The sequence below is a fragment of the Hevea brasiliensis genome, chromosome 14 (genome assembly GCF_030052815.1).
Source record: "Hevea brasiliensis isolate MT/VB/25A 57/8 chromosome 14, ASM3005281v1, whole genome shotgun sequence".
Taxonomy (NCBI): domain Eukaryota; kingdom Viridiplantae; phylum Streptophyta; class Magnoliopsida; order Malpighiales; family Euphorbiaceae; genus Hevea; species Hevea brasiliensis.
The window spans coordinates 3,561,321-3,584,487 of NC_079506.1; the positions used below are offsets into that span (position 1 = coordinate 3,561,321).

Genomic DNA, 23,167 nt, shown 5'->3' on the forward strand with positions numbered 1-23,167 from the left:
TTGTGAAGTTGGCTATGGGTTTTGGGTGGATTAAGCTTGATAAATCAAGCTTGAAAGCTTGATAACAATGGAGGGAAATGGGAGCATGGGCAGCCGGCAATGTAGAGGGAGAGAGAGAGAAAGAGTGGTGAAGAAGGTGGGTTGGTGGGGATTTGTCTCTTATGGCTATATATTTATATATTTATATGTGTACTTAATTTGTTTTAAATTTTCATAAGCTTTTCTTTTCTTTTCTTTTCCTTTCTTTTCTTTTCTTTTCTTTTCTTTTCTTTTTCTTTCTTTTCTAATTCAATTTATAAAGTTTTAATTCATAATAATTATTTTGATTCTCTAAATTTTTAATTTGACATTTAGGTCAAAATTCACCATTGGGGATGAAATGACCAAAATGCCCTTAGTAGTTCATATTGGGTTATTTTTATTATTTTTGTATCAATTTATAAATTCTCTAAATTTTAATTTATTTTTTTCTACATTTTTTCTATATTTTTTTAACATTTATTTCTTCAATTTATGCTTCCTCACTATAGTCTAGGTGTGGTTCTAGACATTTTGACTGTCCGAGCAGACATTGGTCGTCGGAACAGTAAAATATACGGACTACCTATGGTGAGGGCGTTACATTTATGATTGATATCTCTAACATAAAAATTAAAATTTGCAGGCTTATGCACCTTTGTTTTACATATTTCCGAAAGGTATCTAAAATCTTTTGAACTATACCAAAGATAGATATGATGATCCAGTAATTTATTTCATTATTGAGAATGGAAAGTATTAATGCTTTTCTTTGATGAGAATGGTAGCTAGTGAATTATAGTTATATTTCAGTCTGATACTTTAAAAATTTTCGATGCGCATGAATTTAGGGATTAACAATAATAATAACGAAACTCAACATATTGCGGAAGCACTTAAGGATCGATTCAAAATAGACTATTATCGGAAGCATATGTGGAAAGTATTGGAATCTCGTAAGTAAGTACAGTCTCCAAGATACTAATTTAGAGAATTTTGATAATCCTAATAAATTTTTCTAATGATAGTTGGTTTTGGCAGTAATTACACCGTTAATATCTAAGGTTACTTTGCATGGTCATATTTGGACAATTTTGAATGGAATGCTGGTTATACTTCAAGATTTGGCTTATACCATGTACACTACAAAAATAGGCTGAGAAGACTCCCCAAGCAATCAGCTAAATGGTTCACAGAGTTCCTGAACAATGAATTCTCCAAGAAGTCACAACCTTTAAACAAGATCAACGGCCAAGTTATTTCAGGGAAATCAAACAAGCTTGGCAAATACTACATAATGTGAAGGTGCCATATCGATTTGTGTAGCATTTGTGTTTCCTGCTGTTAAGTAATATCATTGGACTAGTGCTCAGCTCCAGTGACCTAGCCTGTGTTGTAATAAATGTTTTGGTGATGCCGTTTCCCTTGCTTGGATTCCAAGCATGCCTTACTGTATTATTGTTCTATCTTTGAAATAAAAGCTATTATCCTTTTGACGTGTTTTAAGTAAATCTTTATTTTAATTAGTGTCATGTGTTTTTTTTTCATTAATTGAAAATAACTATTTATTTATTAATTGAATATAAAAAAAATACAATAAAATATAACTGTGATATATAATAGTTGCTGGTCCATGCTACCATCCATGTACAGAAAAAGCCAAAGTGAGCTGCATTTATCAACTATGAAAACTTTCTTTCTAGAATCGATTTATCATGGATTCTATCGAAAAAGAAATTTTTGGTGCATGATTAATGGGAAATAAATAAATAGGAAAAGAGGGGTTGGATTCAACTGTTTGTACGCTTTGGTGTGATTGTCCATCTTTTATAAGCCCACAGTTAAGCCCAACACCTCTTTCTTATTTGGGCCTATTTATGAAGATCCAATGAATTGTAACGACATTTTTTTTGGGATTAAATGGAAAAATAAAATAAATAAAATGAATTGTTGAGGGTAAGAAGGATGTGTAATATTTAACAAATTATCAAATATTTATTATTTAAAGCTATCTGTTAATAGATATTAGGGGATAAATTATATTCTTACCTAGTTGTTACTAATAATAAGTTTTAATATTTATTAAGACTGAACATGTTGTTAATATCACCAATAGATGGTAATATATTTTTTTTATTAGATCAGCTTTTACACATAATGGATTTCACACATCCATTTTCACCATGGAAACTTGACATCGAACACTGAGGATGATTTTGTCTATGTTCAAATTTGAACCTAGAATGCCAATTCTTTGCTTGAAATGCCATGCTAAGAACTAATGAGCATTAGTTTAGCGGTACTAGAGTCATCTTCAAGGATATTAAAACTTGAAGCAGAGGTATGAATATAACCAAATTATTATTTTTATTAAGACGAACATAACCACATATATGTTTTGGGTGAAACTATTTATTAAGCTGAATATGATTATTTAAGAGAATTCTCTTGATAGGCCTTGTAAAAGAATTGACTCACGGACTTCAAACCACAATCAACTCAAAATTTTAAAACAATGGGGTTATGAATCATTTCTACTTATATGTCATTCCCTTCTTTTCTTAGTTAATTGTTTTAGTTTCATTGATATAAATTTACTTGTTTTCTATTGTTTGGCTTTTCAATGACAGATTTTAATAGCTTGAGTTGATGTCAATTTATTTTATTGATATGGTGGTAGGTTATTCCTAGTTGTTATTTTCATTGGAATGATTTTGTATGGGTAACAAGTAATCCATCAAAATCCAAAGAAATTACTCAAATATTAAATTGTTCTAGTATTAGAGGTTGTGAATTTAGAATGTAATTTAAACTTTGAACCGAAAAATGTATGGATTTTATTTTTAATATAATATGCTAAATGTGGATTTTTTTTTATGTTATTCAATAATTTTTGAACAAGTTTTATTGAGTCTAACAATTTCCGATCATACCATATTTATTCATGTATATATATGATAAATGTAAGATTTTAATTTCATTTGAAAATTAATATGATTGGAAATGTGGGGTTAATTCAAGATGTTTCCTTTGTTTAAAATTTTTAATAACATTTCCTTTTTATTTAATTAAGTTTCAACTGAAATTCCAATTTGAAATTTAGAATTTTAGAAATAACTTTACTATCATTGAGTTAAAATTTATTAATAATTATTGTTTACAATTTAAAGCATGAGAATGATGTATATTTACAATGTAAAGTAGGTTTTAAATAATAAAAAAGGACCAGCCTTGTTAGTTGAGGGATCATGGGAAGGACTATGGACTTGAGTCGATCCGAAGGGTTTCCTTTGGTTATGGTCTCAATTTCGATTTTGATTTGATTTTAATCCGGTTCTAATTCAATTTTACTTTATTTCAATACAGTTCATCCATTTTATGATATTTGATCAAATGCGACATTTAAATTAAAAAACAAAATGTGAAGATTCTCATTTTTGACTTAGAATCAGATTGAAATATTAAAATTAATCAATCTAATTTAATTTTGGTCTAATTCAAATTGAATCTCGTCATAAGTCTAAATCTAAATCTAATCAATTTTGATCCAGTTTTGACGGAGCTAATTCTGATTCGATTTCAATCTAAACCTGGACAAGCTCATGCCTAGGCTAAAGTATCCTTATGGTCCAAGAAAGGTCTAGTTTATTACAAATATAAAAATGAAAGTAAACTATTATTTAATAATATTAGAGCCGTAATTATGAAATCCCAAAGTTAAATTCAGTAGGATATATAAAAGAAAAAGGCACAACACAGTATATACCAGTTAAAGCATGGTAAATTTCATTCTCATCCTACGATTAACCAGGCTTACCAAAGTGTGGGCCAAATACATACCATGCTTTAGAGGGTGATATGATTAAATATATAGTTGCAGAAGTGTAGGCTAAGCCAAATTGTGGGCCAACATATCAATAAACAAGTTTTGTATAATCATAATTAAATTAATTAATATACCTAAATAATGATGAGTGGTTTCTTAAGGGAGTACAAAGTTACTGTCAAAAGTTACTTTGTTGCGTCATATTTTACCAACTTTGCAATCCTTGAATACAAACTCAAGGTAATACTTCAAGCTTCATCAATTCGTTTAAAATAATAATTTCCTGCTTTGCATGAGCTCTATATAAAGGGGGCATTACCATGAGAAGCAATAACCATAAGCACTTACAATCATATTGTAGCATAGATCATTATGGCTATGGCTACTGAACACTCTCATATGTTAGGGATTCTTGTCTTGCTCATAAGCTTGTTGGCCCTTACTAAGCCATCAATGGCAGATGATGATATCCCAATGAACTTTAGCCGTAGCTATTTTCCGGACGGCTTCGTTTTCGGGGTATCTACATCCGCTTATCAGGTAAATCCTTGCTCATACCAAATGCTTTACACCAAACTAATATATGAGTGCTAAATATGCAATCTCTTCGACGTTTGTTTATTACACTTGTACAATGATACTTAAAAGCTCAAGTTTTTAAGTGAAAATCACAAGCACATGCCTTCTAAAATATTTAGTGAATAAATAAAGGTTAATTTGAACTTTGGACTAAAAGTCTGAGAGTCTCTGATATCGTATTAATAAATCACTTAATCTAAAAACTGAAACTTTAAATGAGGGTTACAAGAATATAGTTTCATATCTCTAACAATCATTAACCATTCAGATTGAAGGTGAAGCAAACGAAAAGGGCAGAGGACCTAGTGTATGGGACGTATTTACACATGAATCTCCAGGTATGTGTGTATGCATGCGAGTGTGTATCGACTCTATGAATATCATATCGAAGTGCGTCAATTATTCTATGAAATTTCGCAGAGAGGATATTGGATGGCAGCAATGGAGATGCAGGGGTTGATTTCTATAATACCTTCAAAGTATAGATAGTTGCCCATCTCTTTTTTTCCCCTTAAAATCATTGTTTAATGTTAAAAAATAAATTATATAATTAAATTTAAACAAAAACTGTGAAACAAATGTTGCAGGCAGATATTAAAAGAATGAAGCTAAATGGTATAGATGCTTACAGATTCTCCATTTCATGGTCCAGAATAATACCTAGTAAGTACTTTTATTATCAAAGTTTGAATCTTTCAGAAACATGCGTTGGCTTCATATGAATTTTAATTTGCTACATTACATATTTGCAATTTTCTATTCTTTTCTTTTTTTCATTTTTTGTTTTTAATTATTCAGGTGGAAGGATATCAGAAGGAGTGAATGAGGAAGGAATTGGATATTACAACAATATTATAAATGATACTATAGCAAATGGTGATGATTATCTCTTTTCTCCTTAAAGGATTGAAAATGGCAAATAAAAATTTCCTATCCTCAATATTTAAAAGAAAAAAAAATATGTTCAAAGTATAGTATATAATAATAAACAGGGATGTGCCCATACGTGTTTTTTTTTTCCAAATAAAATAAAACACTTAAAATTAATTGGGAAATTTGTATTACAACAATTAATTCATCTTTTTTATAAGCAAAAAAAATTTATTAAATAATAGAATTTCAAAAAAACTTAATATGCAACACCAGTACAACAATTAATTCATTATCTTAAGTTATGTTTTAATCCTCTAATGAAGCTGCAAATTTTAAAAACTTATAATTTCTTCTATTGCACAATGCAGGCCTCGAACCTTTTGTAACCATTTTTCACTGGGATACCCCTCAAGCTCTAGAGGATAAGTATGGTGGCTTTTTAAGTTCTGATATTGTGTAAGTGTACACAACTTCATCTCATATATATTATCAAAATATCAAAGATTCAGTCCAACCTTCATATCGATTTCTTTCAACAATGTTTCATTGCGTAAATAGCATATTACAGCTAATAAATAGAATATCTTATTAAATAATTACATAAAATATAGGGATGATTTTCGTGACTATGCGGATTTTCTCTTTGAAAAATTTGGTGATCGAGTTAAGTATTGGATGACTTTAAATGAACCCTGGGCTGTTACCGGACTCGCATATGATGAAGGCATCCATGCCCCTGGTCGTTGCTCCTTTTGGGTGAATCGTCAATGCTCTGCTGGAAACTCAGCCACTGAACCTTACATAGTTGCCCATCATTTGCTCCTTTCTCATGCTGCAACTGTACAAACATATAGAGAAAAATACCAAGTATGTAAAACATATATACACGCAATGAATTAGATTGTTTCTTTCTTAAATAAATATGTAAGTATATTTGAGTTTTTATTATATTGATTGTGCAGAAAATACAAAAGGGCAAGATCGGGATAACACTATTTACTTTTTGGTATGAACCTATCTCCAATAAAACAGTTGATAAAGAAGCAGCCAAAACAGCCCTTGATTTCATGTTTGGATTGTGAGTTTTCTTCCACATTAAGCTAACAATTAAGTTTTTATTATGTAAACTTTTTAATTAATATACACAATTTTTTTTCATATTTGTCAGGTTTATGGATCCTATAACCTATGGTCAGTATCCAAGGAGGGTGCAAACTTTAGTTGGAGATAGATTGCCAACATTTACGGATGTGGAATCTCAATTACTTAGAGGATCATATGATTTTGTTGGGTTACAATACTATACTTCATATTATGCGAAAGCAAATGCTACTATTGATCCAAATCATATTAGATACAAAACTGACAGCCAAGTTACTCAAACTGGTAAGTTCATGTAGAAATATACATGATATGTGTCGAAGGTGAAAAGAGAAAAATATATTCTTTTCAGTATAAATATATATGTTGAATGATATTGAAACTGGTAATTTTCATTTCATTTTGAACTTACAGCTTATGATGATGATGGTCAACCCATTGGTCCTCAGGTTAGCATGCAAGAATATTCTCAATTAATATAAATATAACAAAGAGATAACTATATAATTATGGATGGTTTCATTGACACAGAAATTAAAATTTGTAGGCTTATTCTCCATGGTTGTATATCTATCCAAAAGGTATCCGACATATTTTGAATTACACGAAAGATACATACAATAATCCGGTAATTTACATCACTGAGAATGGTAAGTTGTTGAAGCGTTTGTCATGTTGAATGCTAACTTGTTTATTAATTAATTTCAAATATATATTGGTAAAATTTCTTGAATAATTATATGCAGGAGTTGATGAGTATAATAACAAAAGCAAAACCTGGGAACAAGGGACTAACGATCAACACAGGATAGACTATCTTAAAGCCCACATGTGGAATGTGCTTGGATCCATCAAGTAAGTTCAATCTTCAAGATTTAATTATATAGGAATTAAATTCTGTATAATCCTATATTAATTTGCCTAATGATGATTACTTTTGACAGGGATTACAATGTTAATGTCAAAGGTTACTTTGCTTTGTCATTTTTGGACAAATTCGAATGGAATATGGGCTACAGTTCAAGGTTTGGTTTGCATTATGTAGACTACAAAAATAACATGACAAGACACCCCAAGAATTCAGCTACTTGGTTCTGCTTGTTCCTGAAAAATTGGCCAATGGGAAGTCGATGTCCAGTGAATTCATACAATATCGCATATAATTAAAGATGCCTCTGCTCAGTTCCAGTCACCTTGCGTTGTAATAAAATTTGTGGTGATCCCATGTAATTTCCCTGTGGGAATTCCATGCCCTGTTGGTTTTCAATGTGATAATAATAAGTTATGCATTGCACAATGTACTTGTATTGTGTCTTTATGAAATCAATAATATATATTGATTCTCTTGGTATGCACTACAATGTTATTATATATTGATTCTCTTGCCCCAAACCAACACAAATTGGTCTCTAAAAGTGCAAAATCCAGCTTTCAAAAAATCCAGCTTTCTTAATAGGTGGGTGTATATGGGGTTTGGATCTGCAAATTTTGAGTTTTACTTATGCTGGTTTCTCTCCATACTACCAAAGTTGTTGGAATATTGGACCATATTAGGGGATAAATTAAATTTTTAATTTTTAAAATCATTTTTTTTTTAAATAAAATCTGCCTTCTTAATCACCTCATAGGCAGTCTCACGGTTGAGATTCTCCATCTGTACAGCTTCTGCATTAAATCGTGAGATAAAATCTCTCAATGACTGGCCTTTCCTTTTCATTTACTCATTGATAATGATCTTTCCCACTGCTTGACAAGAAAAAAAAAAGTAGTTTATTAGGTATTGTCACAGCACCAGATACAGTTTAAAGCGTAGTGAATTTCATTCTCATCCTGCAATTAACCAGGCTTAACCAAGAGTGGGCCAAATTAATTACTGACCATGCTATAAAGGGTGATGATTAAGTAGTTGCAGAAGTGCAGGCTAAGACAAAGCGTGGACCAACTTATCAGTTTTTTTTTTTTTTTTTTTGAAAAATACCAACATATCAAAGTTATTAATTAATAAAGAAGTTTCAGATAATCATAAATTAATTCAAATGAAAATTAAATTGTAAAAAATGTGGACCTATTTGGTCTGGGGATGCATGGAATTGCAAATTGGACTAGAAGAACACCAATTCTGCTTTCACATTATTGTAAATTTATTGCCAATGACTAAGATAGAAGATAAAATTAAAATGGATATGTATTCAAGCCCAATATGTGGTTCAGAACAGCCGGTGAGCCCAAACCCAATAAGCTCTCTTGCACCTTTTCATTTTTATATACTCCATCCTCAAACGTAAAAGATGGGAGGCCCAATCTGCTAACTAATGAGCTTTTATAGTATGTTTGGAAATTTTTTTGAGAGGAAAGAAAATAAAGATAGGAAAATAAGGAGGGAAAATAAAAATGAACGAAAAATTATTTTCCTTATTTAGATGTTAGGAAGAAAAATAAGGGAGAAAAGTAACTTTTTGGAAAGTAAAATATCTGTTTTTCTATGATAAATAAAATAAATTATTATAAGGATAAAAATGTAATTTCATTTATTTACAATTTACTTTCTCTCTAATTTGGAGGAAAAATTACTTATGGGACCCACATAATATTTTCCTAACTTATTTTCCTCTCCTTAATTTTCCACCAACCCAAACAAGTGAAGGGTGGGAAATTCTTTTATTTTTCACTCTTATTTTCCTTTCTCCAAATAGGGTGTTAAGTTAATGGTTTCTTGATATGGTATCGTGTTATATTAAAACTTCGATAGTTTAAATTTTAGCTATTTTATTAATTTCAATATGTGGTAAGGTGGATATGTATTTATTCACACTCGAAGCTCTATAGATATTCATGCGTGAAGTGTGTTACTGATATAAAACTATTACAAAGAATTTTATGATAAATTTAAACTTTAACTGGTTGAATAGTTTATATAGAGTTGGGTTGGATCAGATTGTCGAAAATACTTTACCTGTTTTCTTCCCTAATTAAGATTGTTTAAATACATGAATTACATTCCAAATGATGCAGAAATGCTACCTTTTCTTTTTTCTTTTTTTTTTTTCTTTCTTTCTTTCTTTCTTTTAGCTGTTCAATAATGGATGAAGCTACACCAGAAAGCATAAGCGAATAGCAAGAGATGGTGATTTGAGAGAGAAAACAATGCACATGGGAGTGTGAGACAACACTCACAAGAAAAATAATGGAGCTTCAATACAACTTCTGTTTTGGTTCCTTATTATTATTATTATTATTTTGTAGTCATCTCTAAATCTACCCTACTTACCCTCTTGCTCAAATTATTCATCCAGCAGCCCCCATTACCAAGACCACTAGAACAATAGTATCACATACTTCATGCAGCCTGCTAACAATAGGGGATCCTTCACGTGAGACCTTAGTAATTTAAGAATTAATTGTATTTCTCATTGTGTAAAAATTTAAATTTTAAAATTTTAATAATTCTTAAAATAAATTTATATATATATATATATATATATATATATATATATATATATATATATATATATATATATGTATAAAAGCAAGAATGTAATTCCAAAAGATTGACACACGGATTATCAATTGAACCGTATTTCGAATTTGAGTGATTTCGAATTAAGTACAAATTGAAATGGGTTGTGAGCATATATAATAAATTTTCAATATTTAGTGGTACATTGTGTATCCAAAAGTTCCAAACAAGTGACCCACTGCATGTTTTTTCTTCTCAGCACAGAATATTTTTCCACTCCATGATTGACTTTAATAAAGGAATAAGCAGCTCTCAAATCTATACAAAACTAGTGTTTCATCATGTCTACTATAAAGGACACAACACCAACTGGGATTTTAATGCAACCTTTAGCTTATAAATATAATTAAACCACAATTTACTTCAACATGATTGTTTAAAATAATTACTTACAGATCAACAGTTTTAAAAATGACGCTAATATCATTAAGTTAAAATTTATCTCTCTTTATAATATATATATATATATATATGAAATGGAATCTCTTGGTCTAGAAGAGGGAGATTAAAAACAAAGGTTAGAGAGAGGGATGATTAGTCAGTTTCTGAATAAGACCTGAGGTATCTTGCAGAGACATACATGGTTTTTGGACCATAATATTTGTGAGAGAAGTGGTGGTCGAGATAGCGTTATGTCCATTCTTGACTGTTACAACAAGCATCATATAGCTGTAAACACTAAACAACGAGCTATTTTCTTGTTCTATACTTCAGATAATAGCTCATTTTGAAATCTTCATCACCGCATATATCTTATAATATCTTGGATAAAAGTTGTTTGTTTCCCAAATGAAAAGATAAGATCATTATTTTAGAAATTTATTTATTGATAATTTGCTATCCAAGAAAAAGAAGTGACTAAAAAGACTTTCTTGGTGGATCTTGAAGGAAAAAAATGGGGAAAATTAAACAAATGGGTGAATTCTGATTATGTAAGCAATAAAATAATTATATGCAAAATAACGCCCATTTATCTCTTTACAGATGAAGTTATAAGAAGCTCCATTTGCTACTGATGAAGAGTTAAAACTAACAGCCTGTTTGATATTGTTGTTGAAACTATTATTAAGAAAAATACTTTTTTAAATATATTAGTTCAAAGGATATCAAAAATTGATTTAAAATTAAATTTGATATGTTCTAATCAAAAAATTTTCAAAATAACAAAATAATTCTTTTTAAACTGTTTTTTCAATCGTATTTAAAATGATGTTTTTTTTGAAAATCACTTTTTTGTCCCAAACGGAGCATATGAGTAGCATAGCCAAACAAGATAGGGTGCAGATTTGAAAGGGAAAACTATCAGAATTAAGAGAAACATAAATGCATATAGAGGAGGGACAATATTCATATGAGAGAAACATGTATCTTTCTTTTCCTTGCTAAGTCAAATCAAATCAAAGCAAGTCTAGTCAAGTTTAATTTATTACCCTTTACCTATTACCGTTACAAATAACTACACTATTATAGTTGTTTTCACAATTTTTAGATTCTCAAATTCAAGTTTCAGTAAGAACTAAATGAAGAAAAAATGTTATTACTTTGATATTTTATCTTGTTTTTTGGACAAAATTTGATCCAAACACAATATAAGCATTTGCCAGGATTGTCTAATTTCAATTCCAAGTGGTGGTCATGCTTATAAGTAGCAAGAAGGGATTGAACCCTAAAGATGAAACACCATAGATCATAAAATTTTCTTGAGATCCAGCCTGTGAAAACCCATATCAATTCATTCATGTTTTTTTTTTTTTAACTGATAAGATTTTTCTCTGATCTTTACTGAATTCTATATTTCTATTAATTGGTTTTCTCCTAATAAATTTAGATATAACTTGAATAGAAGAAATTACCTTTTTATTACCAATAAAAGATTTAGCCAAAAATGTAAACTTTAGGACTTGTCATTCTTTATTAAATGACTTGTTGCCTGGAAATAAACAATTTGCTTTCATAAAGAGTAGGGTTGCCCTTTCAAGAAATTTATCATTTATCCCTAGTTGATGCAATTCACTATTAACACAAAAGAAAACTTAAAAAAATGTCAATAAGCTCACACAAACAATTAAAAATTAAAAAAATATATATTATTAATTTTTACAAAAGTACTCATAATTGAAAAGTACATAACATATGGCCTCTTCTGATCAGTTTGGCATGGAATCCCTCCAGAAAACAGAGCATGCCATTAAGCCAACTCTGCCATTGTGCAGAATTATCCACAATATAGTCAGTTTTTGTTTTCTTTTTTCGGGAGATGGTTCAATCATTTTGAATTATTTAGCCCAAATGAGCTTGTCATTTTTTGCCAGTGTTGGGGGAGTGGGGACCTTGGTAGAGCAGTGCTATTTTTTATTTGGTGATGCACAAATAATTCCAACAGCTGTACAATTTCTTTTGTTTAGTTTGTTCCCATTTTGTTATCTCTCCTAGGAAATGAATGTTTGTTTCTAAGCAAACCATTTTCTTCTCCTCTACTCAAGCTTAATTAGTATGAAATCAACATTTTGATATTCTTGAAGAAGTGTGTTTTGCTAACATTGTGAACTTAACTATCTCTTTTTATTAAATTGTAAGTATAGCGGCTTTGAAGATGATTTTAATACCACTGAGTTAAAACTCATTGGTACTGTGAACTTAACGATTAATGAGAATAAATGAGTTACAAATTTCATACAATGCATGCCCATTTTGAATTGGAGCCTATGCAAGAGTAAAAAGATGCTAAGAGCATAAATAAGAGAGAATGGTGACTTGGTGCTTTGAAAAGAAAGGAAAAACTACCAAAATTAAGAGGACATAAATGCACATGGGGAGGAAACAATACTCACGTGAAAGGAACATGGACCTTTATTTGCTTTGCTTCCCCAATGTAACACAAGCTTTCATCAAATTATGTAGACTGCAGTACCAATTATAAATACAAGCAAAAGAAGGTGCCATTACTTCATAGAGGGTCCATTTTAGGGACCCATTTAACTTAGCAAGCACAATTAAATTGCTCTTTACCATAAGAAATGAGGCTAAAGTCTATGGGAGATGCCCATTCCATGGTCATTTTATGAAGTGGTGCCTTGTGTGTCCAAAAGTGCCATACTACTTGCCCATTTCTCGTTTTCTTTCTCTTTGTTCTCATTATCAACAAACAAAATTTATGTCCCATGATTCATGATTGGGAATTAATCAGTATTCTCGAATCAATTTATGTATATCCAGATTAAATATCATTTATAAATAATTTTAAAGGTATACTTATCTTATATTTTTTAAGTAGAGGGATTGAGTAATATACATTCAATTACTGAATCAAATTAGGCTAGATAGTACACTCTTATATTAATATGACACATTCATAATTTTTAAAGTAATTTTACAATACTTTTGAACAAAATTAAACCTTAATTGATAAGAAAAAAAAAATTCTCATGATTGGGAAATAATCATGCATGAATAAGCTCTCTTCTGAGTCTTCTCTATCCAAAAGTCTGTGGTTCATTGCATGTCCACTAAAAACAGGACACAATTAGGGTTTTAATAAGTCCCCTTCTAATCCAACCATTATACTAGATTATCCTTAATATAGATCACAGCTTCTTAAAAATTTTTAATTTCTTACCACTGAAAATTTCAAGGGGATTTTCAGAAACTAGATCTTGACCAGCATTTCCTACAATTTGAAGTGTCAGCACAGATCAGATCTTGGTTATCACATGACATTGTTCATGGCCTAAATGCTACAGAATTTTAATAGAAAATTGCAAATAGAACATTGGGATCTCAGAAATTTTAAGAATTAATGCTCACTTTTCTGAATTCTATTCATGCATATTCAAGCTAAATTTATGGTAATGTTGGTTAAAATTTTACAATTTGCCACCTTAAAGCCCAAATAAAACAAAAAAAAAAAAAAAAAAAAAAAAACTTCTGTTTTTCTTTTTGTCATTCATTCGACTCTTGTTGAGATTCAAACTCATGATATCAAATCCCAATACTTAGTTCTACATCAATGATGTTCCCATCAACCTCCATATCTAAAGTAAAGAATTTGGAATTGAACTGCCTAATATATATGGAATTCATCATCATTCTTTCCACTATTCTATTCTTTCTCTTCTCATTTGTTTGTTAATGTGGTTATGGTGGTTCAACTCCTCATTAGTGTCACAATCTTAACCAACCCAATTGATATCAGTGCTATATATTCTCAATCAAACAGTTACTCAAAATGATTTTATTTACTGGTTTAGTTTTCTCTTGAGAAGAAAAAAATGTGGTACCTAACAGCCATTTTTTTTATAACAATTATGAAAGTTCTGTTTAGTGCCATGAAAAGCTTTACTTTAGCCCAATTAATTAAAGATTATATGTGTCCAAACTTGCTTGATGTTTACATATTCTTGAATCTTTCTTCACAAACACTTCTTGTTTAGTTGAACCTTTCCTTTCAATTGCTGAATTCCAAACATAATCAATTTTCACTATTGATGGTACTAAAAATTATTCAAGTATTGGTTGTTAGCTAGTTGTTTTTGATGATGAAAACCAACTAATTTTATAATTATAATCCAATATATTTGGCTAGAACATGAAGAGAAAGTGGAAAAAGTGGCCAATTATTAGAGATGATACAACTGCTCTCACCTAAGAAAATGATGTATAATTATAAAGTTGTTAAGCTATGGTTGTTAGCTAACAATGACATTAATCTACCTATTAATTGCCTAATTAAACAATTAAACAAGTATTAGTTAGAAATTAAATTGCAAAAAGATATTGTATATCAACTAATTAATCTACCCATTATTAGTTGGTTTTAACTATATTCATGGATCAAATAATTTTGAAAATCAATGATAATTAATTACAAATTAAGCATAATTAATATTCAAAATTAAAGTCTAATCTCAAAATTCAAGTGTTGAAATTAAAGAAATTAAGATGTTATTAAGTCTTTTCTTTTTTGTATTTATTAAATATATATGGGATCTTTACATGTACACATGTCCAGCATATGAACCACATATTGATGATGGATAATAATATATATATATATATTTTTTTTTTTTGAAATTGATAGCCTAACAAAAGAAATATCAAAATTATTAAATTTGTTTTCTTTACACACTATAAATATTAAAATTAAAATTATTGATAGGATAGAAAACCAATTCCATGATGTTTACCTTTCAACACCCTTTTTATATTTTTGCATGATCTTGTCATGATCTCACATAATTATAATATTGTTTTCATTATAGACAAGTCTTTCATTGGCAATTAAGCATTAAATAAAATAAATTAAAAGAAATTAGAAAAAAAAAATCCTAAAAATGGAGAAGGAGAAAGAAGTTTCATAGGAAGGTGACTAATGTTATGTTTTTCATTAAAAAAATGGAGAATGTTAGAAAGTTGTCCCTTTCTTTCACAAACTTTTGTTGGCTCTTAATTAGTGTATGACTTGGGAATATTTGACTTCACAAAATGCCACCAAGTTGGCTTCTATGAATCAAACTTCAAGCTTAGTGCACATTATATTATTTTAAATATTATTAGAAAACAATTTACAATTATTATAGTTAAAAAAAATATGAATTAATTTTTAATATTTTATAATTATCATATTTAAATTAATTTTTTTAGTTAAAAAAAAAAGAATTTTACAATGAGACCCAGGGAGTATTTTTTTAGCTCCATTTGTGGACTGTGCACCTGGGCCCACATGTATGTCATCATTTGAAAATGACAGACCAATGGATAACCCACTCTCGACTGGCACGGGGCAAGTAAACTAACAGCTGTGAGTGACAGATCGGGTGAGAATAGCGTATTGGGAAAGCCAAAACTAGGGTGAGCATTCAATTATCAGAATTGAACTGGATTAAACTTTTAACTAATTAAATTATTAATTAATTTTAAAATTATTAATTTATTTAAAGTGAAATAAAAAAAATTAAAATTAATCGAAATTAAAAATTTTTAATTAATTATCAGTTTATTAAATTAATAAAAAATATATATTATTAATTATTTAATAAAATATTAATAAAAATATATTTATATTCTTTTTTATTTATAAAAAATAATAAATATAATTTAATATTAATAAGATAATAATTATAAATTAAATATTATTATAAAATCAAAAAAAAAATTATAAATAATATAATATTAATAAAATTATAATTAATACATTAATTAATTAAAATTCATTTATTTCAATTAATTTAATTACTAAATTAAAAGTAATTCAATTAATAATAAAAAATTTTATTATTACTAATAAAAATCAAATTAAACTAAATTTATTCTTATTAAAATAATTAAATTCCATTAATTCAATTTAATTATTCAATTAAATTTATGATGGCCGCACAATTTGCCCGTATCTTTTCCATGTGTCATTATTGAGATTTATCAAAGCGTTAAATACGACAAGCAAGCAAGTGGGTGGTGGGACCCATTATCTTGCCATGTCAGCATTGATTTCATTTGTTTATGATGTGTCAATGAACTAGGTTCGTACACTTGGCATAAAAAAATTGAAGTGATTTAAAAAGAAAAAGAAAATGAAAATTACCAGATTAACTGCACCGCAATCAATATTGTACGCCCTGATTTTGAATTGAGCGAATATTCTCTCATCTAAATTTTTACTTCATATAAATAAATTTTATAATAAATAATTATTAAAAAATAATAATAATAATAATGACATTATTGTGACAAACGGTAGAATAGATAAAAACTAGACACCGTATGCTGCCCCAACATTGTACGCCATGGAGCTCTGCACTGTCCCTATGCCTAGTACTAAAACAACTCTCATGGAACCCACACTACCGAAAGAAGTTAGGAGAAAGTCAGCTATTGGTCCACCTGGCGAAATCTGAGCTTCCACGTGGGCATAATTCCGGCGTGGACACATATTGCATGACAGCTGGCAGAAAGAAATGATTGAGGTATTTTTTATTTAAAAAGAAAAAGAAAAAGAAAAAGAAAATATAACAGACTGGACTAGACAATTGGACGAGATGAATGGCGGCAGCTCACATGGAGGATTTCAGTGGAAGAATAAGTTTTAGTGGGACAGCTGGCTTTTGCACAACAAGACACGACTTGTTCTCGAGATATAAGGCTAAAGCTCTTCTTTTTTTTTTTTTTTTCCTCGTTCCAATAATTCTCTTTGAATTCTGAATTTCAATTTTTTCTACAAAATATAAGATAAGAGAAATAAAAAATAATTTAATTAATTATTAATATATTTTTATAAAAATAAAATTATTTAATTTTTTTTATTAGTATAAAAAATTTAAATGTGGTAAATAAAAATAAAAGAATGTAATATGTTATCAGTATAAATTTAAGAATTTAAGCACGAAAATTTACATTATTTGTTTTAGGTCAATTTTCCAAATTTTCTAAAATTCAAAGTCTTTAAAATTTTTGTTTTGGGAAAGATCAAAATTCATTAAGAAGTCAAATTACATAAAAATATTTCCAAATTCCATATTTCCTATATATATTTTTTAAAAATAAATTATTTTTATTTTATAACTAAAATGGAATAAATTATATGTATTTTTAAAATGTATTAATATATTTAATTTAGTTATAATGTAATTTTTAAAATTATAAAATTTTGAATTATAACCTCAATTAAATTTTAATACACTTAAAAAATAAAATAAAATCTCAAAAAATTAACTCAACTAGTAAATAAATTTGTATCACACATTTTTAATCAAATTTTAATATTTTATACTAATTATAAAAATATAGTTTTTTAAAATCTCCTAATTTTATTATGGATAAATATTTTCATTAAATTAAAAATATAAATGTAACATGATTTATGAAAATTAATTATAATATTACATTACAATAAAAATAATTTTAATAAATATTATATGAAATGTAAATTTAACATAGTTGGAAAAAAAAATCTCATTTCTTTAATAAAAAAATTGATATAATCAATATGTAAATTTTTTTAGTAGTATTAAAGGAGAGAAATAAATTAAGTAAAACAAACAAGAATGAATAATTCTTTTTTTTAAATTTTTGCATCTTGAAATAATTATTTTTGTAAGAAAAGGTATAATAATTTTTTATTTAAATTTAATTTATTATAAATTTAAATTTAATATATAAATATATGAAATTCTAAATATCAGTGAGCAAAAATTTTCCAATACAACATAATTAGATTGCCTCTCTTCAATACATGATTGCATCAAATTAATTGCTCTTCAATTTTCTTACCTAACAAAACATGAACTTAATTTTTTATTTAATTTTTAATTAAAATTCTATAAAATGCTTTTAATATAAATTTAATTTTATACATAAATAAATTTTATAATTATTAAATTAAATATTTTTATCAAAATTTATATAAAATTAAAATGTATGTAATTAGTGTGAATTTAGACAAACTCAATTAAATTCAAACTCATTTATGATAATTATTCATTTTAATCTTGGACTTAACTATATTAATCTTTCCATTGGACAAATCCTACTTAGATATTAACCATTATCTTTAAATAATCCCTTCAAAATCGTCCAAACCACACTATTTTTTCTTCCATTTCCGAAAACGCGCATAGAGAACTTGAGCTCTGAGACTTCGCGTTCCGCTATCCATTCTCTCTCCGTGTATGTGCCTGTAATCAGGTAATCAGGCATTATCTCCCTAAGCATCTCTCCATCAAGAAAGCTAAAAAGGCCTCTCTTTCTCTTAACAGAAGAAAGAGAGTTCTTAGTTTAATGGCAAAATCAAAGAACAATGCAAATAAAGTTTCTTATATCTCCGTTCCATCACAAGTAATCAACACTTTATCTTCTTCTTCTCTGCAAACTCTGCTTTTCTCACCAAAGAAACCATCTAGGAACAGGTTCTTAAGCTGGAATTCGTATAAGAACCCGAGATTTTGGTTCTTTTCTCTCTTTTTCTTTGGTTTTCTTGGTATGTTTAAGTTATGGTTCGATCTTGACCCTTTGGTACCTTTCTATCCATACCCATGTATCACAAGTCAAACTCAGGGGAACTCATTCTCAAATGGTTACTTAAGATCACAGCTTGCTTTCCCTTCAAATGGTGAAAAAAATGGCCAAAAAGATCAAGAGGCTGTGGCTGTTATTGGTATGGGGTCAAAATCTGAGGTGGGTTCGGCTTCAAAAATCGAAAAAGGTAGTCGAAGTGCTCCCAAAGACAAGTTTTTGAAGAGTATTGTTCAATCTAAGCCCCTACTATCAAACAGAAATGCAAAATCAGGTGGGGATGGAAAGGGGAATGATTTCTGGAAGCAGCCTGATGGATTGGGTTATAAACCATGTTTGGAGTTCAGTTCGGAGTATAGAAGAGGGAGTGAGGTGATAGTGAAAAATAGAAGAAAGTACTTATTAGTTGTGGTTTCGGGTGGTATGAATCAGCAGAGGAATCAAATTGTGGATGCTGTGGTTATTGCAAGAATCCTCGGTGCTGCTTTGGTTGTTCCCATCTTGCAAGTCAATGTCATATGGGGAGACGAAAGGTAAAAGAACCAGCAAGACATAACATTCTGAGCTAATATCTCCATTTTCTTAAAAAATTTCTTCTTTGCTCACCTCATTAGTTGCATTTATGTTTTCTGACCAAAATGAATTTGTTACCAAATTTTGTTTTCAAGCATGCGTTTTTCTGTCATTTAAGTGAAGAAAAGGAAAGAAAAAGAGAGGAACTGAGTTTTAATAAAGGAACTTCTTTTCTTGGTTAATTTGGGCTGTTCTATTCAACCTTAGAATGCAGAAGTTTTCTATTCTGGGCGCCATTGTTCTTGGTTTGTTGTTTAGGCCATTTTTTGTTCAGTTTTGAAGGCTAAAGTATTCTGCTTTAGTTGAAAATGTGCTTTCCCAAACAAAATTTGTCCCATGTTCTTGTATTTTTGGCAAATTGATCCAGTGATTGTTTGATGTTTTCGCCCAACTTATTAGTTTACATCATTTTGACTGGATTCTACAATAGCCATTTTCTATCATAGGTTAAGCAAATTATATTCATTTTCTTTTTCTATTTATAAATGGTTTTATGTCGTGTTCTTGCGTTGCAGAGAAGATTAATTTTGGTATTTGTTATTCTATATGGTGAATGCAGTGAATTTTCTGATATATTTGATTTGGAGCATTTCAAGAGAGTTTTAGCTAATGATGTGAGGATAGTTTCATCATTGCCTTCCACACATATAAGGACAAGGCCAGTGGAGGAAAGTCGAACTCCTCTACATGTCTCACCTCAGTGGATCCGTGCACGCTATCTCAAGCGAGTAAGAATTCTTGCTGCAAAAATTTGTGCTTTTTTGTAGCTGCTTTAGCTTCTTTCTATTGCTTTATGCTTTTGAGCAACTGATTTTGCTTCTTTTGCCTTTTATTTTGGAGCTTTTGCTGAATTTGTGCTTCTGTAATTGCTTTAGCTTCTTTCTGTATTGCTTGTTACGTAGAAATTGTAGCTCAATTTGCTCTTTGGAGAAATTACTTCTTGGTTGTTTGTCAGAATGACATGTTGATTCTTGTATATGGAAGAAAGAGAAAGACCAGAAGGCTAGATAAGGCACCAGCTGTTAGTTTGAAGCTAGGCAGAAATGGCCTTTGTAGCTATGCAAAAATGGCCCACAATTTGTTAGAAAATCAATGAGCATTTGGATTATGCTTTCCTTTAGCTTTCAGAGTGCTATCTTCTGCTGTGGTAATTGCAGAATTAACATTTGCGTTACCAAGGTAGCTGTGTATGCTATGGACACACAAGAATGGACAAAAGTATATAAATAATTTCTTAATATGTTGGGGCCTATTGACTTTAGATAGTTTTTGTTGTTATGAATGGTCTTTAGTTGTTGGATTATCCCCTGAATGAAACATTTTATCAATGTATTTGACTCCCAGCTAAAAAAGAATGACCAATTCAAGGTGTTTCTGATTTTTATATCATTCTATTATCTATGTATGGAAAATTTTATCACTTAGCAAAAAACAAAATACTCTGGTGGGTGTCAATTGACACAGTTCATCTTACTCTTAATTCTCTTGGTTTCTGCAGCTTAATCGGGAAGGGGTTTTGCTTTTGCGTGGTTTGGATTCAAGACTTTCTAAAGATCTCCCTTCTGATCTTCAGAAACTTCGCTGCAAGGTATTGCAGGATTTCTGTCTGGCTTTTTTCATTTTTATTTTCAGTTTAGTTAACTGAGGATCTTAATGTAGACTTGCATGGAAGAGGGGGAAAAAAACTTCCTCATCCTCTGGCCATATGAAAAGATTTTTTTAGCTGAAAATGGTGAAAAGTGTGTTGGGAAAGTCCTGAACTTTATTTTTCATCAAGTATTGTTCTTCAGAAATTAAGGTTCTTACTATGGAAGCCTCTGATCTCTTATTTGTTTGTCTTCAGGTGGCATTTAATGCGTTGAGATTTGCCCCATCAATTTTGGAGCTTGGTAACAGGCTTGCAGAGAGGATGCGGAGCAAAGGACCATACCTTGCTCTTCATCTACGGATGGAAAAGGATGTATGGGTGAGAACAGGGTGCCTTCCTGGTTTGAGTCCAGAATATGATGAGATTATAAACAATGAGAGAAAACGACGGCCTGAACTCCTTACTGGAAGATCGAATATGACTTACCATGATAGAATACTAGCTGGTCTCTGCCCCTTGAATGCCATGGAGGTGACAAGGTTAGACTTTGAAGCTGATGCTGCATGTACTACTTGATTGCACAATTATCTGCCCATTTTCCATATAATGGATTTCTAATAGATTTCATTTTTTCACACGCGTTGTTAATATTTCAGGCTGCTTAGAGCTCTTGGAGCTCCAAAAGATGCAAGAATATATTGGGCTGGAGGGCAGCCGCTTGGTGGTAAAGAAGCTTTGATGCCATTAACCAGAGAATTTGCCCATTTTTACAATAAGGAAGACATTGCTTTGCCTGGTGAATTAGAACCCTTTGCAAAGAGGGCTTCCCTGATGGCTGCCATTGATTATATAGTCTCAGAAAAGAGTGATGTTTTCATGCCATCTCATGGTGGAAATATGGGTCATGCAATCCAGGTACAGCCCACCATCACCTTATTTGTTACCAATTAGTATGTTGTTACTTCCAATCATAGTTACAGTCTATTTGGCATTGTGTTTCAGCTGCTGTTGAGAAAAGAACTACATTAAAAATGTTTATTAGAGGAATTTAAAATTCGATTTTAATTTAAATTTGACATCTTTTAATCATAATAACTTCAAAACTACTATTTCAAATAGCTTTTCCCAACATCTAAAAGGGCATTTTTCTAAAAAGCAGTTTCAACTTCAATGTCAAACAGGCTCTTATTGAAATAAATTTGCCGGTGTATATACACAAAAAATATACTTTTGCCTAAACAGAAGTTTGCTCTTGACACAGGGACATCGGGCATATGCTGGGCACAAGAAATATATCACCCCTAACAAAAGACACATGCTTCCTTATTTTCTCAATTCCTCTCTACCTGAATCAGAGTTCAATAGAATCATAAAGGACTTGCACCGTGACTCCTTGGGGCAACCAGAACTGAGGGATAGCAAAGCTGGAAGAGATGTCACAAAGTATCCAGTTCCCGAATGCATGTGTAAGAATTCACATACTCATTCCTCCTCATGATTGAATGCCAAAAATTGCCAGCACCAAGATTAGAATGCAACAGATTGCTTCATCTTAAAATCAGCATTTCATCGATGAATCCCTTGAATCTAAGCTGTTTTGAAAGTGTGATACTGACAATGTTCCTGTCAATGCTGGTTTTAAGGAGCACCATTTTTGAAGCGCATGCGTGGCAGGTGTGCTTTTCTTGCAAGTAAACTCATTATTTATCCATAACCGCCCTACTTATATGTATGTACTGTACATGAGAGGAAATATAGGTATATTTAGAGAAGAATGATGTATCATACTGAGTCATTTTTTAAATTCTTTACAGTTGATAGCCCAATTTTCTCCTCTTTAGGATCATTTTTTTTTACCTAGTTCATTCTTTGTACTAAATCTATGTACCACGGGTTCGTAAGGTTCATACTTGTTTATGTATAATAAATAATTTCCATTTATATTTAATCAGATGGGAAGTTCATTTTATGTTAATCAAATTCTGTTATTGTGTCAGCATTTATTTATCCGGAAAACTATGATCTTGTCCTTAATAAAACCTGGCCAAATTTTAGCTACTTCAAGTTCTACAGATATCGTTATTCACAG

General features: G+C 30.0%; 2 protein-coding genes across 2 annotated transcripts; both read left to right on the plus strand.

Moving 5' to 3' along the window:
* Positions 1-4,187: 4,187 nt before the first annotated feature.
* LOC110639375 (beta-glucosidase 24) lies at positions 4,188-7,752 on the plus strand. Its single transcript, XM_021790290.2, has 13 exons — positions 4,188-4,384; positions 4,692-4,761; positions 4,844-4,902; positions 5,011-5,086; positions 5,222-5,299; positions 5,665-5,752; positions 5,908-6,163; positions 6,259-6,374; positions 6,465-6,682; positions 6,812-6,846; positions 6,945-7,047; positions 7,144-7,252; positions 7,342-7,752. The coding sequence occupies exons 1-13, from the start codon at positions 4,217-4,219 to the stop codon at positions 7,562-7,564; spliced, it is 1,599 nt and encodes a 532-aa protein (XP_021645982.2). The 5' UTR covers positions 4,188-4,216; the 3' UTR covers positions 7,565-7,752.
* Positions 7,753-18,443: 10,691 nt separating this feature from the next.
* LOC110652278 (O-fucosyltransferase 20) lies at positions 18,444-23,058 on the plus strand. Its single transcript, XM_021807844.2, has 6 exons — positions 18,444-19,450; positions 20,050-20,218; positions 20,989-21,078; positions 21,334-21,617; positions 21,735-21,993; positions 22,340-23,058. Exons 1-6 carry the CDS (start codon positions 18,684-18,686, stop codon positions 22,574-22,576), a joined length of 1,806 nt encoding a protein of 601 aa, XP_021663536.2. The 5' UTR covers positions 18,444-18,683; the 3' UTR covers positions 22,577-23,058.
* Positions 23,059-23,167: the final 109 nt, after the last annotated feature.

Bases quoted from the DNA above. Each gene is read 5' to 3' on its own strand.
- LOC110652278 (XM_021807844.2), top strand. From the start codon at position 18,684: ATGGCAAAATCAAAGAACAATGCAAATAAAGTTTCTTATATCTCCGTT. The intron at 19,451-20,049 runs GTAAAAGAACCA...TGGTGAATGCAG, and splicing joins GTCATATGGGGAGACGAAAG to TGAATTTTCTGATATATTTG. The intron at 20,219-20,988 runs GTAAGAATTCTT...TGGTTTCTGCAG, and splicing joins GTGCACGCTATCTCAAGCGA to CTTAATCGGGAAGGGGTTTT.
- LOC110639375 (XM_021790290.2), top strand. From the start codon at position 4,217: ATGGCTATGGCTACTGAACACTCTCATATGTTAGGGATTCTTGTCTTG. The intron at 4,903-5,010 runs GTATAGATAGTT...CAAATGTTGCAG, and splicing joins ATTTCTATAATACCTTCAAA to GCAGATATTAAAAGAATGAA. The intron at 6,683-6,811 runs GTAAGTTCATGT...TTGAACTTACAG, and splicing joins CAGCCAAGTTACTCAAACTG to CTTATGATGATGATGGTCAA.